At 39.1% G+C, this 21,730-nt stretch overlaps 1 protein-coding gene across 3 annotated transcripts in view; it reads right to left on the reverse strand.

Annotated features, from left to right (window-relative positions):
- Nucleotides 1-307: 307 nt before the first annotated feature.
- The window catches only part of TBC1D1 (TBC1 domain family member 1), a 117,642-nt gene continuing 96,219 nt past the window's right edge, over nt 308-21,730 (reverse strand). For all 3 annotated transcript variants that reach the window (XM_082315163.1, XM_082315165.1, XM_082315164.1), the window contains 6 exons: nt 19,535-19,693; nt 12,451-12,695; nt 11,822-11,981; nt 7,433-7,602; nt 4,449-4,619; nt 308-2,353 (listed from right to left, as the gene is read on the reverse strand). In XM_082315163.1, coding sequence (XP_082171289.1) covers nt 2,153-2,353; nt 4,449-4,619; nt 7,433-7,602; nt 11,822-11,981; nt 12,451-12,695; nt 19,535-19,693 — 1,106 coding nt within the window. In that variant the 3' untranslated portion in view covers nt 308-2,152. The remainder of the gene's footprint in view (nt 2,354-4,448; nt 4,620-7,432; nt 7,603-11,821; nt 11,982-12,450; nt 12,696-19,534; nt 19,694-21,730) is intronic.

Consider the following 21,730-nt stretch of genomic DNA (forward strand, 5'->3'; position numbering starts at 1 on the left):
CTGGCAGAGAAGCAAAACATCACAAAAAGGAATGCCTCCCTGGGCCACGTGGAATGGACTTCACCTCAGTCAACATATGCAGATGCAGGTCCCAAGATCACAACTGGATCCTTAGCATGTTTAGAAGAGTCTGAGGGCTAAGAGTTTTCATTAATAACCACTGTAGCTGGTATTGTACTTTCAGGGAAAGTCTCATCTTACACAGTTCTGAACTGTGACCCCACCAACTGTTTTTGTTTTTAAATGTCAAAAAATGTACAAACATAGATATAGGCATAGGTTATTATTATTATTTTTATTGCTCTCATTAAAAAGTCAGTGTATGAATTATGGCACTATGCTGTAAAAATGCAACATTACTGAGTGCTCTAACAGTATGAGGTCCATTATGACAAGATTTTAAACACGAAGCACGAGCTTCAATATGGATTTCCAAATAAAAAAAAACAAGGCTAAGAGGTAAATGGATTAATAATAACTGATTTATCTGGAATTTCAATACTAAGTGAATACAGGAGTGGATTTGCAAGAACCAGACATATTTAAGACACCAGAGTCAAACAAAGCTTCTAGAAATTGAAGAGTAAATTCTCTTTTTCTTTTTGATCTACATAGAGGTATTTGTTCTGCACAGTAGATGAACGTTACAGCTCTCCTATTAAACTACAACCACAATGTGTCAGGGGGATTTGCATGAGAAAAGCAAAAAGTAAAACAAAACCTTTTCTACATTGCCAGTCAGAGAAAAAACTGTGTGCTTTGAAATTTTAAAAATAAAAACATCAATTTAAGAAAAAAATAAAATAAAAATCACATCTCCTGGGGGAATCTCCACCATAACAAAACACTGATGCCTATTAACTCTGTGCCTGGGGACTGAACAAAACTATGGCACTATTCCTAATTCTGAAGCAAACCCAAACAACTGGATATCCATGGATATTATTGCACTTGTAGCAGTGGCGCTCTAACTGGCCTGAAAACTACTTTCATGGTATTAAGGAAAGTGAGATTTTTTTTTTTTTCACATGTGTAATTTTACTCAAAAGATGCATTGTAAAAAGAATGGTGTCCTAATGCAAACTGCCATACCCTTTATAAAACAGTTTAAGCATATCTGGCACAACATGAAGCTCTTGAAATGCCTCCGCTACTCCAGAAAAAGTCTTAAAGAAGACCAGAGCATGGGTGGGCACAGAGTACCAAATAAAGGGAAAAAACCAGGACACTGGGCATTAGTTTCCCAGAAAAGAGATGTCTTACATCACACAGCAGATCAGAAATAAATAAGATGAAACTTGAAGAATCTGAATATAAATCCTTGGATGATGTTGCAAGAGTCACAGACTTCAACAAACCAATGTCAGTGTATTTTGTTAAGCATAATGCAGTTACTATATACAGTATGTTTATCAGGTAATGCCAACTAACAATGCACTAAATTAATGGTTGTTAAACAAAAAACATACTAAAACAACGCACTTATAAAAACAGATGGCAACCCCCCAATTATGCATAGTTACATATGATGAAGACCAGCTCTCTGGAGTCCAATGGATTGACAAGCATCAGGAAGCAGTTTTTTAAAGCATAAACAACATAATTAACAGAACACAGTCAAGCTGTAGGGGAATTACACTGTCAAAAATATCTTGAGTCCAATCACAAAACTCTCTGTAAATGTTACCACCGCATAGCTGCAATGGGGCAGTTATCCATTCAAAGGTTTTACACTGCCATATTTCTTCAAAGGACCTTCTAAAGGATGTGCTATTTAACACGGTGGTGATCTATGCACAAACAAAATATGTGGTGAACACAAAGCACTTAGGTTTAGAAGCACTTAAGGAAGAATCCATGACATCTTTACAGTGTACTGTGTATGACTGCACGCACTATTAAGTTTCTTCTGCTTGTTATTATGTGGCATCTTACTGTTCATAGTATTTCTACATACTAAGAAGAAAGAGCCTTCTCCCCGAGAAACTAGCTTCGCTGATACGGGAAGCCACCCTGCTCGTATCTTGCTTTGCTACAGTAAGGCATGTACAATGAAGGTGACAATGTCAAATCCCCATGGATCATGACAAAAAGACCCAGTTCCTCCCTTTGTTTCTTGCTCAGCTTCTCTGCTCCATTACAACTGCGAATGTCAGTCAGCACCCACATGTTCTTGTCTAGTAAGTGGAGGCTTCCCATCTGTATCAACAATCTTTTTCCGCATCTCTTCCACTGCTTTCAGCAAAGCTGCTCGCTCCTGCTCAAGAGTGAGAATGGACTGCTTTAATTTGCCTTCATTGGTCAACAAAAGCTCTACTGTAGCTTCAAGGTTTTGGATCTTTCCATTAGCCACCTTTCAAAGTAAGAAGAAAGGAGGAGGGGGCGGAAGGAGGGAAAGGAGAAAAAAAAAAGGAAAATCATTAGTAACTGAAACCATCTTTAAATTATTTTTTGCGATACATTAATACATATAAGATACTCTCTAAATGATGAAAAATTGCAAAGGTAAACGCAAGTGTGAATGTTATTAGATCTGTGTACTTTAGACTACAACTATGGTTTTGCCTATAACAAGAAACTTCCCTCTCTCATCTTGATTGCTTTGATTAGTTCACAATTGAACTCAGAATATAATGCAAAGTAATGAAATTAGAAAGTTACCAAGTCTGCAAATTATACACTACAGAACTGCAGGTTAAGATAAACCTCTGTATGGGTCAGTTGGGAGACATTTTTGGCCAGCCATATTTGTTGAATTCCATATGCTTAGCAAAGCAAAGACAATCCAGCCTGTTAGCTGCATCCTCATTTCATCTCGACACTGAGTGCAACAAATGCCAGATTTGGAGGCAAAGGGGGAGGGGATTTAGCAAATGGACAACACATCTTGAAAAATTCCAAGCATTGTCCTTCAAAAGGCTGCACATATGGGCATTCTACTTCATGTTGAAACAAAGTATTAGATCATTCAAACTCATCACGTGAGATCTGTAGCTGAGGTACTTTGACAAAAGCAGAGATCTGTTCGGAAGTTTCAGCAGTGGATAACATACGGAGACAAGAGCACTGGATGGTCTTGGCTTTCAGGGAAGTCTTTGCCTTTCTGATGAGCTCACTGCCATTCATGTAATTATGGTGGGCTAAAAAGTTCAGCCTTTGGGGGCAAAATATTGACAAACCATGACCCACATTGTTTGGTGATGCATTTTCCTCCCATCAGCAATGATGAAGCCCACCTCCAAGACAAAGGGATTGCTCCAACACTACAGGCAGTTAAGTTCCCCACTATAATGTTAAGTGCTGACTTGCCAGCACTCAGGTGGAGATGAGCTTTGTAAAAAAATGATTAGGGCTGCAAAGTCTTTAGGGGCAGGAGGAGGTGGAAGATCCCCTGATGCAGGTAGCTACAGGACATCACATCTTGAATCTCATCCCAGAAATCCTCCCCCATGCTACATTCAATTTCCTTGCCCATATGCCTGAAGTTTTATGAAAATCTCTTGCAGAGGAGTATCTTTTCTTCTGACTTCTCTAAGGCTCATCTTAGAACCTGAAACAGGTTCAGATACCACAGGATCGGAATTTACAGCTTAAGCAAATTTTTGTTAGGAGAGGCAATCTAAGTCTGCACGGTTGGCTAGCTTTAGTCATGATACAGGACCAATGGCTGAGAAACCTGAACTCAGGGGAAGCCCTCACCTATTATCTTACAAAGTCTATGTCTCTAACAATAATCAAGAGGCTTGAAATGTCTGATTCTTACCCTTGAAGTCCCTTTCTCCATCAAACTAAATCCATGGTCAAAAGTTTTGTAACAAATGTCCTGTTATAAAGCAGCCAGAAAGCTGACTTCTTGAACAGTTAAGCAAAGAATAATCCCTACAGAGACCAGAAGTACTGCCTCTGAAAAAGCTGCAGACTGAACAGGCACTGAGCACATATTAGAAATTATTATTTCACATATTGTCTAAACATCTGGATAACTGTTTAAAAAAAAAAAAAATCTTTTAAGAAAGAGTATCTCTTTATAGACAATGTATCCCATATCTGATGTATCTCTGAATTGTGACACTGGCATTAGCTTTCCCATTTGTGATAGACTAGTATCCCTGCTGTAATAAAGCAGTGACTGAAAGCGTAAAAATGAAGTTGAGAAAGCACTTCGTGCATTTTTAGTCATCTTCTACAGCTATGATTTTAATTACAAGAGACGAGACAGTGTGATGAATCAACTTTTCACTAATTGCAAGCATATGCTCTATCCACCCCCCTCTCAGAATTTCTTCTGCATTTAAACTTTAAAGGCTAAACTAAACAAAATTGCAAGTGGCTATGCTTTAAAGTCACTAGACCAAACACCAGTCTCTCCTGTGCCTTGGTGTAGGATGGTCTCTTCTGAAAAGGTGGATAAATTAGAATGTTAATTAAATCTGAAATATAAATTGTACCTGCAGCTCTTCCAGGAGATCAAAGTTTTGTTTGCGCAAGCTACTGTTTGCCTTTTCTAATTTATCCAGTCTCTGATTGTCATTTAAAGATGAATCTATAAGTTCATCCTGAAGCACGTGGTATTCAACTTCATATGCTTGCAACTGCTTGGCAATATCCATTTCAAACACCTGTTGTATATAAAAAAAATGGTTAGGTGCTGTGCAGATCAAAAACATAGCTGATTCAATGCTTTAAAATCTATGGATCTAGACTCAGATATTTTTTGCATACAAAAAAGGACTTAATTTTTGGCATTCACATTTTCTACTCTGGAAATTGCAAGATTGAGGCAGTAAAGTGCAATACATTGGCATTGGATCTACTTTAAAACTTTGCTACTGATTTGCTGCCTGACTTCAGCAAAATAACTTACACTAAAGTTTTCAAGAAGTGTAGACTTTGTAGGGTATTCCCCTTTTTAGATTTCAAGTAATACATCTCAGTTTGGCATAAACCCTCCTAGACATACTCGGAATTAGACGTCACTTTAGAAAAGTGTGGTCCAAGTCCATGTGCCACACATACAATTGTAAGGCTAAGTAGAATGAAACCTTTAAATGAAAAATAGTAAACATTGCTAGATTTATTTATGATTCTATGGTACTACTACAGACTGAAAGAAAATGAAATAAGCTATCCTTACACTAATACACTTAATGGAAATGAGTGCTCAGTCTTTTACATGAATATTAAGAAAACCTTTTATTGTAAAACCAGATAAATAAATTGAGATGCACAGAGTGACCCAAAGGAAAAAACTGCTATTGTATTTTCCTTTTTCCAAGTTTTGGCAAACACCTGCCTTCAAATTATTCAGGAAATATGTCTTTAATGTCCCTGAGCTCGTTATCTCCTCTGAAAGCAGTGAAGAAGGCGGTAAATTAAAAGGACAAGTATGCCAATCACAGAACATAGTAGAAACAAAAGTTGATTTAAAAATACACCTGGAAAATAGCCCAAGAATAGAAGTTCAAGGGTTATTCTTTATTTTTAAACCTCTTGGACTTTATTCCTTTCGGAAATGAGTCAAATATCAAATCCTATCTTAAATACCTGTTGAAATAACAAGAATTATTTCCTATTTTATTTATCTGCTTTGTCTACAAAACTTTAACTGTTGGTTATAGTTAAACATCAGTTTATGAAATGTTTCTGACACCTGTTATATATGCTATTAAAAATTCTCTCATAGTTGTATAGCAGCAGAAACACACATGCTGAGCATCTAAGTACAGAAGGCTGAAATACAGTTTTAATTTGAGTTTGGTTACACATACAGAGCTTTAATTTTCTGTAGATCTGAGCATCTCTGGAGAACACACACTTGAAATTTCAATAAAACAAACAGTGCAATTCAGCAGGGGAGAATGCTAGTTCCTCTCATGGCCTCTGCCACTTCTAGCCTCTGTGCTCTTGAGAAGGGAGGGAAATCCCTGCTGTCATACCTAGAGTATCAAATCTGAAAGGGGGGGAAACATGAGGCAAATCAAAAGCTTGACTTGAAAACTAGCTAACTGAAGGCACGTTAGGGCATGTAAACCAAAGGCCATGCTGCAGAGGGTGTGAGGAGGATGGGGATTAGTCCAGGAGCTGTGTATGGACTGCAGGGCGGGTCAAACAGCTGCTCTCTTCAAAGGCAGCCCTGATCAAAGTGGGGGAACTGCTCTCCCTTCAACTCACGTCTACCTGCCCACTTTAAGTTTAGAGCAGTCAGAGCTGCCTAAACAGAGTATCTCTCCCTCCTTCTGCTCAAACCCAATGGTTTTCTGCAGGTCGCCTAAGCACTGCAAGTCTCTGCAGCGCTGTGCACTCCAGGCTTTCAGCCTGACAGATAACATATGAAGCCCTTTGCCCCCTAGAAATCGTTTGCTTTCCTTCCCCTCGCACAGGCTTCTAGTTCTCCCCTCCTTCTTTTGATAGTAAGCACCAGAAGCAATTTTTCTGATCCTAATTCGAGCGCATGTCCCCTGGAAGTTTTGCTGCCAGGGATCAGAAGGGAGCCCCTCACAAGCATCCTGCAGTGTACTGCGCTGCTGCCTGCTTTCTTTATCAAGCCACAAGCTTTGCAGATCACCTGCAGCCCTGGGTGAGTGGCAGCCATTTGCAGTTCTGCACAGTACACCCCCCATGTTTTGGACCACAAAAGGCCTTCAGAAAAACAGGCTAAAACCCATCTTCTATTTGCCTGCTGCAAATTAGATGTCAAGTGTAATAGTTAGGGCTTCTAAACAGGCAAGCCTGAACTGCAATAATTTGTGATTTTTTCAAATTCCATAGGTATCATCTGGAGCCTTCTGCTAGCTTACCAATACTGCACCAGTTTCCTTGTCTGCCATTTAAAAAAAGTATATCAAGGATTCCCAGTTTTTGCTGTCTAAAGTCACTGCTCACTGCAAGAGACTGTGCTGCCCCACGTACTCCTGGCAGAAATACAAAGGCACTGTTGTAACATACTGAACCACCACCATAAAAGCCTGTGTAGACAAAGTCAACGTAGGGAGGCTTCTAATTTCATTAAGTAAGGTCAACATTTGCGAGGCTCTTGTAAGTCAATTTTTGCTTCTGAAATGAGACTGGGAGAGCAAGATTCTTTGGAGACAGGAAAACTCAGAAGGCTTTTAGCCCACCTTGCTGCTTTTATTGTGGAATACACTGCATATGGGCTGTAATATTGCTGCCAGTAACGAAGTGTTGCACACTTCGGAAAAGAAAAAAAGTAAACTCATTTTCATTAAAGGCTTCATAAAGTGACCATAACCAACATGCAGATGTATGAATACAGAGGTGCTATACAAGTCAGATGCTTCCAACATCTTCAGAACTACAATAACAGAATTCTCAGCTTGAAGTAACACAATACATTGTTGTGGTTTTCCTGTCAAGAACTTGTTAAAAAGAGCATTCCTTTGCATACCACTCATATGTTCAGATTATTTCTTACCTGACTAATGGTCTTTTCCATCTGTACCAAACCCAAGTTGGGGAGAGTGCTTTTAATAAAATCAACAATAGTTTCTAGGTTCTCATGCTGCAGAATCAAGGGCTTGTGGCTTCCTAAAAGACTTAAAGCCACTTTAAATATAGCCTCTGATCCTTGAAGAAAGAGCATATCTGTGAAAACAAAGAAAAAACAGAGTACATCAAGCAAGCACATCTTTTGACAAGAATATTAAAACAGTAAAATGTCCAAGGACAACAGCTTCTCATAGGAGTGATCTGGAGGCCAGATATACTGTTCCAGACATGTGCTTTTGATACTGTAGCTACAGCTTAGAAGTTTTGTAGGATCAAGATTATTACTGTGAATAGCACGCTTGACTAAAACAATCAATTATTCGTTTAGTGAGTTTTCATCAAAAAAAATCCAATTCAAGTTTAAGCTAAGTACATAATAAACCAGGTAGTCAAGTTTGTCAATGTTGCCACTTTTTGCGCATATAAGTTTTGTGGGCTTTTTTCTTTCAAGATGTTCATGGGAATCTGAATTTGAATAGAATTCTAATCCCAATGCCATTTAAAAATCCTAATACAACAGGCAAAAACTACACCTGAAGACATAACTGAAGATCTGAAGTTCTGTTCTTTTCTCATCTGGTAGAGAAAGCTACAAAATCTCAGTTAATACAACATCGAGCACGAGGCTAAAGGCGCACTTTCCAGCAGCCTCAAGTTTCATGTGCATGTGCTTATTTTTAGTATGTGTCTCAACCACTTATGTTAATATTCTAATAACTACATTAATAAGTACCCTGAAATCTTAGTAATACAGCTTAAGCATTAATATTGCAGGTGGTCCCGCAATGACAACACATGGCAAACATTCAAGCACACTGAAACCACAGTATATAGTGACCTTTCAATGCAACTTCCTTTCTTTTCTTTTCCTTTACAAATTGCCTATGTCTTTACAGAGGAAAGAAACAGAAGACTGCAATGAAAGCATCAGACAAGAAACCCATCTTCACAAACCTATCTGTCTACAGCATAAACAGCATTAGCCTGCATTTGACTTTCCTGCTACTGTAACTCCCAATCTGCTCCTGGTTTTATTGAGGGACTCGCTACAGGCAAAAGCATCTAATATATGTAACAATACTGATGGAGGTGGAAGAGAAGATACTGTGGTTTTATTCCATATTTCCTAAATACGTTTTTATTTTTAAAGGGCTTCTCTCTTGTTCTTTGTATTTGAAGCTGTGAATGAAGTCATAATCACTTATGAGGTAGCGCAATGACACCAAATAAATAGTATCTATAAAAAAAAGAAAGAAGAATAAAAAAAAAACAAAAAAAACCCCACCACGCAGTAAGGGAAAAAGCTACTAGCAAACGCCGGTATCTCTGATGTAGTAAACGATATATGAAAATACTGTCTAACTGCCTTTCTTAGTAAAGGCAACCCCTCTTTCCAAATTTGTATCAGAATGAAATTCCCCCTTGCGTTCTTTTGCCTGTAATGTTGAAGCCATAACTCATTTCACTTCTCTCTCTTTCCCTCTGAGAAAGAAAAGCACAAGTAATAACTAACCATAAATCTTGCACTTTGCCGCCATTTGTCCTAAAGGTGGTGTAAAATTTTTCAACTCTGATTCAATGTGAAATCCAAAGGCAGGAATGATTGAAAGTGGTAACAGAGCAAGCATCTGCCTCAAGTCTCTATTGAAACTGAAAACTATGGGAAAATGCTTTGTAGGGAAAGCTCTGTATTAGGACAGGGAATGCTGAAGAACAGCTAGGAAACACAAAGTGAAAAAAACAGAGCTGAAAATTATGCATATTTATGATTCAGCACCTACCCCATAAAGACACGTAGATTAACTCAAGATGACCTATAAATTGTTAATGAATATTTGTATGAGCTGAGCTGGTAATATACGGCTGAAATCCCTCTCTCATTTAAAATAGCAAGTACTTAACAAAGACCTGTTTGTTATCCACTCCCCACGCTTCCCGTTAAGTGGGCTGCCAGCCAACGACAGTACAGTGAAGGTACCCAAATTAATGTCAGCATGACTGGCAGTCTACAGGATTAAAAAAAATCAAGTTTTATCTACAATCTTGAAACAAAATAAGCACTATTCTACCAAGTCTGCTCCATTAATAAGTAAATAGGGGTATTTAAGAACACATCTTTGTTAATGCTGTACTTTCATTAGATCCTGCTCAGGAGAAGTGTTGAAAGTTCAGACAGATAACTAAAAAGTTAAAAGTTGTTTTGCTATTTGACTCATAAAACAGTCTTTGGGTTAACCTCTTTCTAGCCCACTTCTTTTACATATTGCTTGTAAGATGCTTGCAAAAAGTACGCTCTATGGAAACCTAAAGGAAGTGGTCTGCAACAATTATATTATTAGATAGCAGTGGGGCTTCAAATATCAAGGGTTCAGAGACACCATGTTAGAAAACGGCAGTGCAATCTTACAGTCTTAGTAACCCATAGATGAGTTACTTCAACATTAAACGGCAACATTCTTTCATCCCAAGGGTTCTAATACGTGAGCAATGAAAATGTACGTATGTTCTGCAAAAGTGTGTGAACACATGGGTCAGAACTGCTTGGATCCTAACTTGCCAGGCTGCTAATGACAGCCACTAGCAAAGTGACAGCTCTAGCCTTTTTTAGGTTTATAGTTGTGTTTCAGAGTCTTCAGCACGGGTGAAGATGAGATTTTACTTTCTAATGTAAAAGAATGTCCAATGTTCTTGACTTATAGTTCCACTAAACACTGTTTTAGGGGAAATTACTAAATACTTTGAAACATTAAAAACTGCAAGTGTTGGTCATGCTGGACTTTCTCTCTAAAAAACATCAGAGATTTTTAAGAGATGACAGTTTCAGTCACACATGCTTTTCTGTTCTTCACCTAAAATCAGTCCTGTGAAGATCATGTATCTATGCCTTCTATTCTAATGTAAAATCTTTGCTTTCTAAAGCCCTACAATCCTCCAGTGACAGATAAAATACTAATCCATGTATTAAGGCAGAAATCCAAATATACTGGATACATAAGGCACTTTAATACCCTCACTGCAGTCAATTGTCCAATTCAAAGACTCTTCTTATTATGTACAATACTATGAATGATTAAGAATAATTGAAAGATGAACTGATTATAAACTCAGTACGTGATACTTGCATACAGCACTTCATTTAATTCCTACAGATTATTACTGTCAGTTAGATACTTGTCAATGTATATTAGCCTACTTTGAACTGTTCCTGGAAAGAAAAAAAAAATGCTGTTTTTCCTGGAGTTAAGATGCTAATCACAGGACATGTAGTTCTACTTAGCTATACACCATCCTTTTCACTGTGACTTCTTCTAGCACTACTTTTGGCATGTCCTTAAGCAGAAACAGGACAGAATTCATTTTGGTTCTGTCAACTGTCAATATTAATATCCTAATAAATAATTGCTTCATTACATCTCTTAAGTGAGACTGACTAAGGAAAATGAAAATAGCTTCTCATTAGAAGAGAGGAATCGGGGGGGAAGCTCCAAATCCACCCTGCTCATCATGGACGATCCAGTACCACATAATGAAAAAAAAAAACACCAACAAACTGAAAAGGAGATAAAGCATCTTCTCAAATACCAAACAATAAATCTATGAAATATACATCCATAAGATAGCATCAAGGTAAATTCTTAATTGCAATTTAATTAAGAAATATAACTTTACTTCTATATGTTCTAAAAACAGGTAACAGAAGTGACTTTAGAGCCTAAACCCCCATATTCTTCCAAACATTTTTGGAAAGTGAGATTATCAGTCAGGCTAAAATTGTAAGGATAAGAAATACTAGTTTAAAAGCCCTATGCTTCTGCAGAGGAAATCCATGATTAAACTGCAAAGGCCATCTCTGCGTATTTTAAAAACATAACCCTCAAAATAATTTTCTACTGACACTGTTGGACACGATGATAATGGAGTAAATGGATATATTTCTCAGATGATGCCTTTGTTACATCTCTTTTCAGCTTGAAACTAACTAATTGAAGTGCCATAGTCATAACACCACGCCTTCATGGCATCAAATTTTTACATCCTCTCTACAAGTGGTTACAGGGTGGAAAAAGATAACAATGTATGGACAGTTTGGGACTGTCATATGCTTTCCTCCTCTCTCTTCCCGTTTCACTGTAAATACTACATGCCCCATAAGATGACCTCTGTTGTTGTTCTTCTTCAATGTTACTTCATCAATAGTAAGTAAAATATTTCTCCTGGGTGTCTGAAACAGGTTGGATAATAGTGCTGTTCCTAGTATCAGGATTCCAAATATAAGACTTCAAAAAGAACAGATAGAAGTTTTATGAAGAATTACCAAACACTCTGGCTACAAATCCGAGGGGAAACTGGGAGGCAAACATGGTGAGAAACCAGGGAGCAGCATAGAGGCTGGGACCAATCTCATGTTCCTCTAGGTGGTTATAGAGATCTCGATGGTAGTCATGAAGAAGTCGAGAGAGTTGATACATCTGGATCTGCATGGAATAAGAACAAAGAGCCTAAAGATAAACATGTTTTAACACTCATAGTAGCAAAGTCCATGCTTCACACCCTTATTAGAAACAGTGAAAGATATTTGTCAATTGATGTTTGGACGGAATTGTGTGAAGAAAAGAAATACTCAGAAGCCACCTAAAAGACCCAGGATGGGTCACCTCTGAGCCTACGACAGGTTCATTTGCAGGGTCATTTGAACCTCATACAACATGTAACAGAATTCTTCTTATTTACGGTTTTCATAGTTTCCCTGGTAGTCTTCTTATTCGAAACAAGTGCATTTAAGACGACGTATTATTTTCCCAGATTATCCTTCCCCATTTTTGAGAACTGAATTTAAGTTCAAGTCCAGATTTTGACAATGCTATCTATAGCGCATTACTGTGATTTAATGTTGATTATAAGAATTGAAATCATACCTGTTGATTATAAGAATTGAAATCATACCTGTAAAATTGTCATGTCAGGACGATATTGTTTTCTCAGGCCCATGTCAAACATGAGAAACTTTAGCATTTTAAAAGCATCTTCTTCACTCATATGAAGTAGTAAAACTCCTGCTACAAAACTAAGGCCCTGGCAATATCCTACTTCCTGGTCCAGAAGTGAATAGGCCTTCAAAATATTGTAGAGTGACAGCTGCCCAGCTCCCAGCTGGGCTGAGAAGTATGGATGTGTTGGAAAGGTCCGCCCTGTGAAAATAGCTGAAGTTAGCGACTTAAACTAAAAAATAAACAAACAAAAAAACCCGTGCCATGTTATCAAATTAAACAGTCTTTCAAAAAGGTAGATTCTTTTGAAAGGTAGATTCTGAGTCAACCATAAGAAAGTTAACAACATAAAACAATTGACTCATATGCTACTACTGTTTTGTTACAGTAGTTTGCAAAATTAATTTAGAAATTGTCAGGGGGATGGGGACAGTCTCTTGTTTGGAACAGCTGAGTAACTGGTTCTTAAGACTGGCCCTTGATCAGTTTGTTAAAAGGCTTATAGGGGATGGTTGCCTGTAACAGTGGGAGACTCGATTCAGTGGCTCAACGAGTCACCCAGTCCTCTTTTCTTGATTAAAAAGTGTTAGCTTTTAGAAAACTATTAGGATCCAGGCACAGATTTAGAACATCTGAGCGCTCTGGATTGGGGCCCCTTCCTTTTCTCTCGTCTTTTTTTCCAGCAAATGTGTCTCTTGTCGCCCCCCTCCTTGCCTTGTTCCCTCCCAATCTTATGGGTCCTTCCTCCATTCCTGCAGGATGAAGCTCCGATTCTTCCATGAGCTGATCCAGTTCACTAACCTGGCAGAAAAGTCCCCTTTTACACAGGGTTAGTTGTTCTGCCCTGTTGCTCAGCTGTGTCAGCTCCAGGAGGCATCCCATGAGCACCAGCACAAGAGGCAAGTGCTTGGGAAGTGGGAGCTGGTTGTCAGACCAAAACTTTCTCTTGGTAGCAATGGGCTTTGGATCTATTCCCCACATCTCTTTAAATCCCAGCCTAAGGTAAACTATACTAACTGTAGAGCAGTAGGAGCACAACTGAGCCATTTTCAGTCCTTCAGTTCTAGAACAAGATGATGAATTCCACCCCAGAATGGCTTACCTGTAACATTCATACAGAGCTGGGACCCGCATGTCCTTAAACCAAACCAATCCAACTACGTAACTTACACAATCAGTTTGACCCACAATATTTACTCAGTGAGTAAAAACTCAATTCGTCTTTTTTTTTCTACAGCCCTTACAATATCAAGAATTGTGTAGCTGTGTCTAGCATATCATATGTGCTATGATATATGCTATATACATATAGCATAGCTAACAGAAGCAGCCAGCAGACACAGCACTTTGTGCAGCAGTTCCTGGGCTTTGCTTCTTTGAGCTCTTGAGCATCTGGATACTTTGTCCAGGATCGCCAGGGGACTCCTGGGAACCTGAGGGTCCCGCTGCTGGGAGGTAAGGCTGAAGCTGTGGTAAAGGTAGCTCTGGCAGCTTCTAAGCAACCCTTGTCAGCAGCCCTTGATGACAGGGTGCTTGTAGCCTTTGTTCTAGCTGATCCCTAATTAGGGAGGGTCACTAATGACCTGGACAATGGGGCAGAGCCTACCTTCAGCAAGTTAGCAGATGATACAAAACTGGGAGGAGTGGCAGATACACCAGAGGGCTGTGCTGCCATCCAAAGAGTCCTCAACAGGCTGGAGAAATGGGCTGACAGGAACTTCATGAAGTTCAACCAAAGGAAAGTGCAAAATCCTGCACCTGGGGAGGAACAACCCCAGGCACCAGTACATGCTGGGGGCCACCCAGCTGGAAAGCAGCTTTGCAGAAAAGGATCTGGGGGTCCTTGTGGTTGCTAAGTTGAACACGAGCCAGCAATGTGCCCTTGAAGCAAAGAAGGCTAATGGTATCCTGGGCTGCATTAGGAGGAATATTGCCAGCAGGTCAAGGGAGGTAATCCTTCCCCTCTACTCAGCACAGGTGAGGCCACACCTGGAGTCCGGTCCCTAGTGCTGGGCTCCCCAGTACAAGAAAGATATGAACTTACTGGAGAGAGTCCAGTGAAGGGCAGTGAGGACGATGAAGGGACTGGAGCATCCCTCAAATGGGGAAAGGCTGAGAGAGCTGGGACCATTCAGCCTGGAGATTAGAAGGCTCAGGGGTGATCTCATCAGTGTGTATAAATACCTCATGGGAGGGGATGAAGAAGAGGGAGGCAGGCTATTCTCAGTAGTGCCCACTAACAGGACAAGAGGCAGTGGGCACAAACTGAAATACAGGAAATTCCAGCTAATATAAGAAAAAATCTTTTTTATTGTTAAGGGTGGCTAGACACCAGCACAGGCTGCCCAGAGAGGTTGCGGAGTCTCCATCTATGGACATATTCAAAACCTGAGCAGGTCCTGGGCAACCTGCTTTAGGTGACCCTGCTTTGAGCAGGGGGGTTAGACTAGATGATCTCAAGAGCTCCCTTCCAACCTCAACCACTCTGTGATTCTGTGAAGAGAGACATTAAAGGCTTCACTTTTACATATTTTATTCCAAAACTTTTCCAAAAGGGAATATTTTCATTTCTAGGAAAAAAAAACCCCTCCCCCTGATCAGATTTCCCCTGTGAAATACCTACACGGAGAAGAAATTTGAATACTTCTTTTGTTCTAGTATTAAGTGGAGCTTGTTTTTCAGTTGCCCACTTGTTAAATACCACCCCACCCTTTAGCTCCTGGAATGCTGCTGTGCTGCCAGATAATATCAGAGCTCCTGTTTCAAGAAGACAAAGCCTGGGGCAGAGTCCTTCTACCATCTGGTAGCTGCTGCATCATGGGATACTGGCATTCAGTTCCTGAGCAGGTCTCCCCTGGCCAGGCTGTCACAGAGCTGAACATTACAGAAGAAATATTTCTAGCTTCCAAATGAGAAGGAGCTTGTGTTCCTTTTCAAAGGAATCCTCTGCCTGAATGACAAGTTATTACAGCACGGTCTAAAGGCAGACCTGTACTGCCTCACTCATGCAGCAAGGCTCCTTTCATGTAAGTCGTGAAGAAAAGTTACAAGCTAAGCAAGAATAAAAATGCAAAGAAGTTCTAAAAAACAGTAAATGGAGGAGGAGCAGAACTGCTAAACTCACAAGCTGATTTGTTTGAGTGCCCTGGTGATGACTTAACTAGGAATTTTAGCTTTTACTTAGGAGCAAACAACCCCTGGCCCTGCTGAAAAGAGACTCAAAATGAATTGTGATACCTCAAGAGTGCCAGAATGAGAAAGTAAGTACCTACTGCTTTATTTTTGCAATGTAATAAAACACAATTTTCTACTGTGTTCAGCAAACACTCAGTGATGAGTACAGTGGTTTCCTACACTGATAGTATCTGGAAGTCAGTTTACCCTACCTTATTGAGAGAAGAAATCATTTACTGAACATGACTTTGGTGTTCAGGACCTGAAATCCCCAGTGCTGCAGTGGTTGTATAGGTGGGGCCACAAAAGGAAATACATAAAAAAAGCCTTCAGGGAATTGTGGCCTTGTTCTTGTCCACATAATGAAACAGCACTGTGACACGTAAACTGGGCCAGGAAAGCGGCTGCTGTACCTTACCTCTGCATCCAGATGCACACTGCTGTCCCCACTCTCAGGAAGCACTATTTACAGCTGAAGATGCATTGATTCAACTAAGTGCAAGCAATACTATTACGGCTTTGGCGCATACTGTGTTAGCAAGATCTCTTTAGCTTAATTTGGGAAAGCTTTTTTAAATATTATACCCACATGTTGCAAGAACATAGGTTTTTCTCTCAAGGGAGAAGTGCATACTTTCAGAAGGATTCTTAAAGATTTAAGAGAAAACACTTCTGATAGCCTGAAGGAACGCAAGTCAGAACATGCAAATTCCTTCTAGCTGCCTGTCCAGTTATGCTGTCTGTTACTGTGCAGTACTACCCTATTTCCATGTGAATCATTATGAAACTAGGAAGTCTTCAGCTTCCTAGTTTCATCTTACTGAAATAATAGGGCCCAATCCTTCCCTCAGCTAACGGCCTAGCAAATAGCTCCCTGGCAAAAACAACACTTTGCATGAAAACCACCATGAAGTTACCAATTTGCCAACACATGCAGTCATTTGTTCCTACAAGCAGAGCACACGGCTAAGATGAGAAAGTACTTGTGTGCCAAACCAGGCAGAAAATATGAACAGCTTGCTGAGCTAGCAAGCCCCAATCTGCTGTGTGAGCCAACCAAACTCAGACTGTGCTCCCTGCTGTCCAGGAATTGTCCCACCCCTCTCCCCTCTGCTGAAGGTGTTCAAACCCAGCACAAAACTATCCACCCCTTGCTGAGGCACTTCAGTGTGACAGAATCCCAACCTTCATTGCCAGGTGTATCAATACCAGGTATGCTGGCTTGACAGATAGGTACTTGCTAGTGAATAATCGCTGGTTGCACATAAATGTCTCTCTCAAAAACAAAAGACTGCTTCTGGCACTGTGCGATCCAGGCGAATTTCTAGAATTGGTGTGACAAATTCTGGAGGGAAACAATTTACCTACATTGCAACTGCCTATTCCCAGCTGGCATTCAGGCTCCTTGGAGTGTTACTTTCCCCAGTGCCAAGTCGAAACCTGGCAGGCCAGTCAAGTAGGGGAAAGTGAAGGTGGCATCCACCATCACCCTCCCCACCTCAGCTCATGCCAGTTTCCGCAGAAACATGGCTGTTCTGCCAGATTCTTGTTTTCTATGCACTGCCTTGATATTTTGACTCACTTTGCCAAGTGTTGCAAAAACGGAGAAAATATTTACCATATACAGCTTAGGTCACCATTTAAACTTGACAAATCTTCTCACAGTTCAGCATCTGTGGAAGATAGTCTGCACATTGAGCTATTAAGAAATAGGTGCCCCTGGACAGCTCTGGGTATAGGTGATCCCTCATCAGGCAATTCTTCCATCAGGAATAAAGGGAGTATAGACTTTCATTTGCAATGAAAAATACTCAAATACTGTTTGAGTAGTTATAAAGAGAAGTATGATGGGACAACTCTATACTACTTCTTTACAGAAAAGATGTAAGTGAAAATAATATAATAAGTATTAATCATTCAGATCAAACCAAGTACAGATTTTCCCATAGATTTTTATCATTCTATCACACGACATTTGGTTACTTGCAGTGCATAACTTCCCCTGATGGAGTTTTCCACGGTAAATTCATTTAATCAAACTTAGTGATTATAGACCTCTTAAACTGCGCCACACAACTCCTCAGACCCAAACCACAAACCCCACAACACAAGCCTGTTGTAAGTTCTATCATGCTCTGGAAGACATTATTAATTTTTTCCTTTATTAGGAAAGAGCATAATGAACACTGAGTTCAGTGTGGGATTATCCCACACACAAGAGCTGGGATCCTCTTGGAAAAACACCAGGTCCTGGTTTCTCAGACAATAAACTGAATTAAAATATTGAAGAGAGGAGAAAACAATATCTTAAAAAATATCCACAACTGCATATTCATGAGGATAATCATAGATTATCTGTAAAAACTTACAGTTCAGCCATATACCAGTGAGGTGTTATAAACTTGCATCAGATGGCTTACATTCAAACACAAATACTTTTGCAAGGGTAAAGGTTAGACATGTGAACATCTGACTCAATGATCACATACATTTGAATAATTACTGTCATGTTAGAAAGGCTTTAATGACTGCAACAGATTCCACAGAATACTTAACCCAGCTGAGGAGCAGCCATGCGCTGCTTGGGGGCAGGACTGGAGAGAAAAGGGAACAGCCTTCATGAGGGAAGACAGAGAGGATGCCAAAAAGGACCTCTGTGAGGTCTATGAAACAACTGGCTGACTTGCGGGAGTTTCTGAGATGGAGAGGTCGCTGGTACTGACACAGACCTTAACAAAACCATCTGGCAGCAGCAGCAACCAGAGACAGTAACAATGTTTAATACTGATCCACCCCTTACAAAGCATACTGACTTTTGGTCTTATTAAATGTGCCTGGGTTTTGTTATCGTCTTAGTCTAGCAGTGGCAAGAGTCAACCAACGAAAGACAATCTCACACAAGGGAACTAAAAGTGATAAAGGAAGAGGACCAGGAGAAGTAAAAGGAATGGTTAAGAATGGCATAATTGTTTTGAGGTATATGAAGACTGCTCTTTCACAATTATCTGGAGCAGCCTCTTCTGCTCCTACCATAAAACAATCATTTAATTCCATTTAGATTTCCTTTCTCATGTTTCCTTCTAATACTAGAAAAAACTTTTTCAGCTTTGAACAATAAATGTGAGGGAAAATGGAAAACTCTATTCAAGAAGACCAAAAGCCTGCCTGAAGCCCACCTACCAGTCACTTCAAATTTAAGAGCCTTTGTTCCTAATCCCTCCCTACTAAATTCAATGTACTATAGTATATGTGCCTCCACAGACCAATTCACTGTCCCTAAATCAGGAGCCAGCTACTGCTTAAAATTAGGCAGTGTGAATAACCTGCCTTAAAAAGAGCCTTTTAAAAAAATTATTAAAAAGAGCTTCTTTCATAATTGTTTTAATACGAGTAAAAATACCAACTGCTATCAACTACCCATTAAAAAAAGAAAAAAAAGCAAAAAGCAAAACTTCTGCATCATTTCAAGTAAAAGTGTTTAACAGAGACAGCAAACACTGGATATCAGGAATGAATAGCACATGATTCAAATCTGTACTTAAATAATGACTTCCTTTCTTGACAATTTGTATTCCATGGGCCGGTGGAGCTCACTGTCAATATCTGAAATACAGATACATTACAGTTACATCTAGCGACCTCTTATTACCACATGTTGCAAAGGATCTCTGTGCTTGAAATGCAGATTTTGCATTTTCCTAATAGTGTCAAGTAATAGTTCCCCCTTATACCAGATTAAAAGCAGTTCTTACCAACAACCTATTATTAAATAGTGAGAGGCTTTTTGTGTGTTATCTTCTTTTATTTAATTCTCTTCCAGAGATCACAAAACCCTTATTTTAATTTCAGACCACTACTGTACTTACCTAGGTCAATAAGTATTGCATGTTGCTGGGAAGTTAGTTGTTTTAGGAGTTCTTTATAAGGTGTGTCCTTTGGTTGCTGTTTACTTGGAAACTGATGTTTGAGATGGTACTGCTCTGCTAGAAACTTCCAGATCTCCCCACGGTGGTGACGTGGTACTCCTGAGTGAAGAAAGTCATTAAAACAGTAATTTGTACTCATACTGAGGGTTCAGCTATAGTTGAGCTAACAGGATTGAGGAACGGAAGATCCATATCTGCTAGATATGCAAGCAGATCCCTATCTGCTAGATCCATACGTGCTATCTCCAGCAGACCGTAAAAGCAGATCAAACTACAGTGCTTACACTTCCTCAACCAATAAAAGAGATCAGCATCTTAACAGGAGAGATTTAAGGTAGAAACAGGGTGAGCTGCCTAAGTCTAAGGTTACTGCTTACATCAAGTCTGAGAAGTACTAGAAGAGGGAGCAAAAATCGCAGTACTTGTCTCTGAAAAGTTTTATGTTTATCTCCCATTTTTCCATGTAAAGTACACAATAAAGCACTGCAATAGAACTACTTAACATTTTTCACTAATGTAGCACTGATACTGTTGTTAGGAGTAAGTTTTAGGAAGGCAGGATGCACACGTACCAAAAGTATAAACAACTACAAATGAGATGTGATCTAGAGACTACAACAGAAGGCAGATAATCAGAAAGCAAGTATTGTATTTCTAGTTTTGCTACTGGTTTGCTGAATGAATGGTACATGCAAAAATGTTTTAAAGCTTGAATTTCTTTCTCTATAAAAAGGGATGATGCTACTGAACTATTTCACATAGGTAATGGTAGCCTTCAGTTGTATTTATATGCAAAGCACTGAAAGTAACAGAAAGGTTATTGTTACGTGCATACTTTATTCAGCACAAGACTGACACTATTAAATCATATACACAAGAAATCAATACACTGTTCTTTGGGAAAGTATTCTGTCTAATCCATGATGTACTGGAGCCAGATATTAGTTTGAAGTAATTTATGGCTTAAGGTTTTTTGGACTGTTTTTTTCTTTTGATACATATGTAACATATAGATGACAACAACAATAGGAGAAATCAAAATTAACTCAAGCATACAACTTAAACGGAAAAATAACAAAACATATCACTGCCTTCTGTCATATAAGCACAAAAGGATATGAATTTATCTCTGCAATACTTATTTTTACTACACTATCATAATCCAGAGGCAATTGCTTGAAAATGAAATGCGAGTAGAAACGTATAATATTTGAATCCACATCACAAGTGTATTTAGAGAATGTTTCTGTAAATTACTTTAGGGAACTTAAACCAATTATCAAAAAGTCTCCAACATGAAACAGTGAGAGAAAGTGCTGTTTCAGACACTGAACGAGACAGGTTCTCTTCAGATACACATCTAAAATCCCATTAGCTTCAGTGAGGTTGAATGTGTCACATCAGGTAGAACTGGCTTAATAGTGCACATTTACAGCTGCAAAATTACAAATGAATTAAAATTCCCTTTAAGGAAGTAGTCCGATATTAAGTTTATCTCTGTATGCTGCATCATACATGTAAAATAAAGTATTTAGTTTACTACTTCCTAAATGAAAGATGCACTATATTTAAACATCTACTACAGTGTACATTATAGGTCAACAATATATTTTTGTTATCCTAATCTAAGCTCCATGCTTACTGAAACCTGCATTTCTTACCTGTTTGCTTTGCTTACTCAAGTTATTTTCAATGGTTTTAGTCTAAATTAGAACTTGCTAACTCAATTTAAATGCATTTTGCATTTCTGTGTATGTGTGAAATTTGACATCACTTCACACTAAGAACTATGACACAACTGGGCTCTAGAGAGCAGAGCATAATAATAGCATCAAGAGCTAGGGATAATTTCCCCATCTACTGGCAACTTGTATGTGCTTATTAGCAATCCACTAAGCAGGGTTTTATTTATTTATTTACTTCTTTTCCATCACTCCAAGTTTTTTAAGTTTTATTTTGAACTCTAACACAGGCCAGCATCACTGGACTATCAACAGAAACCAAGTTTTTCTCATGCTTAAATATTGACTGGACAGAGCCCTTTACCTACACGAATGGAAAGAAACCTGTGATAATGAGCTCTCCTTAATCTGCAGAGATTTGTGCTTTGGGTATTTGCTATTGTTAGAAATCTGG

This window comes from Platalea leucorodia (assembly GCF_965183815.1).
Source record: "Platalea leucorodia genome assembly, chromosome: 6".
NCBI classification, from domain to species: Eukaryota; Metazoa; Chordata; class Aves; order Pelecaniformes; family Threskiornithidae; genus Platalea; species Platalea leucorodia.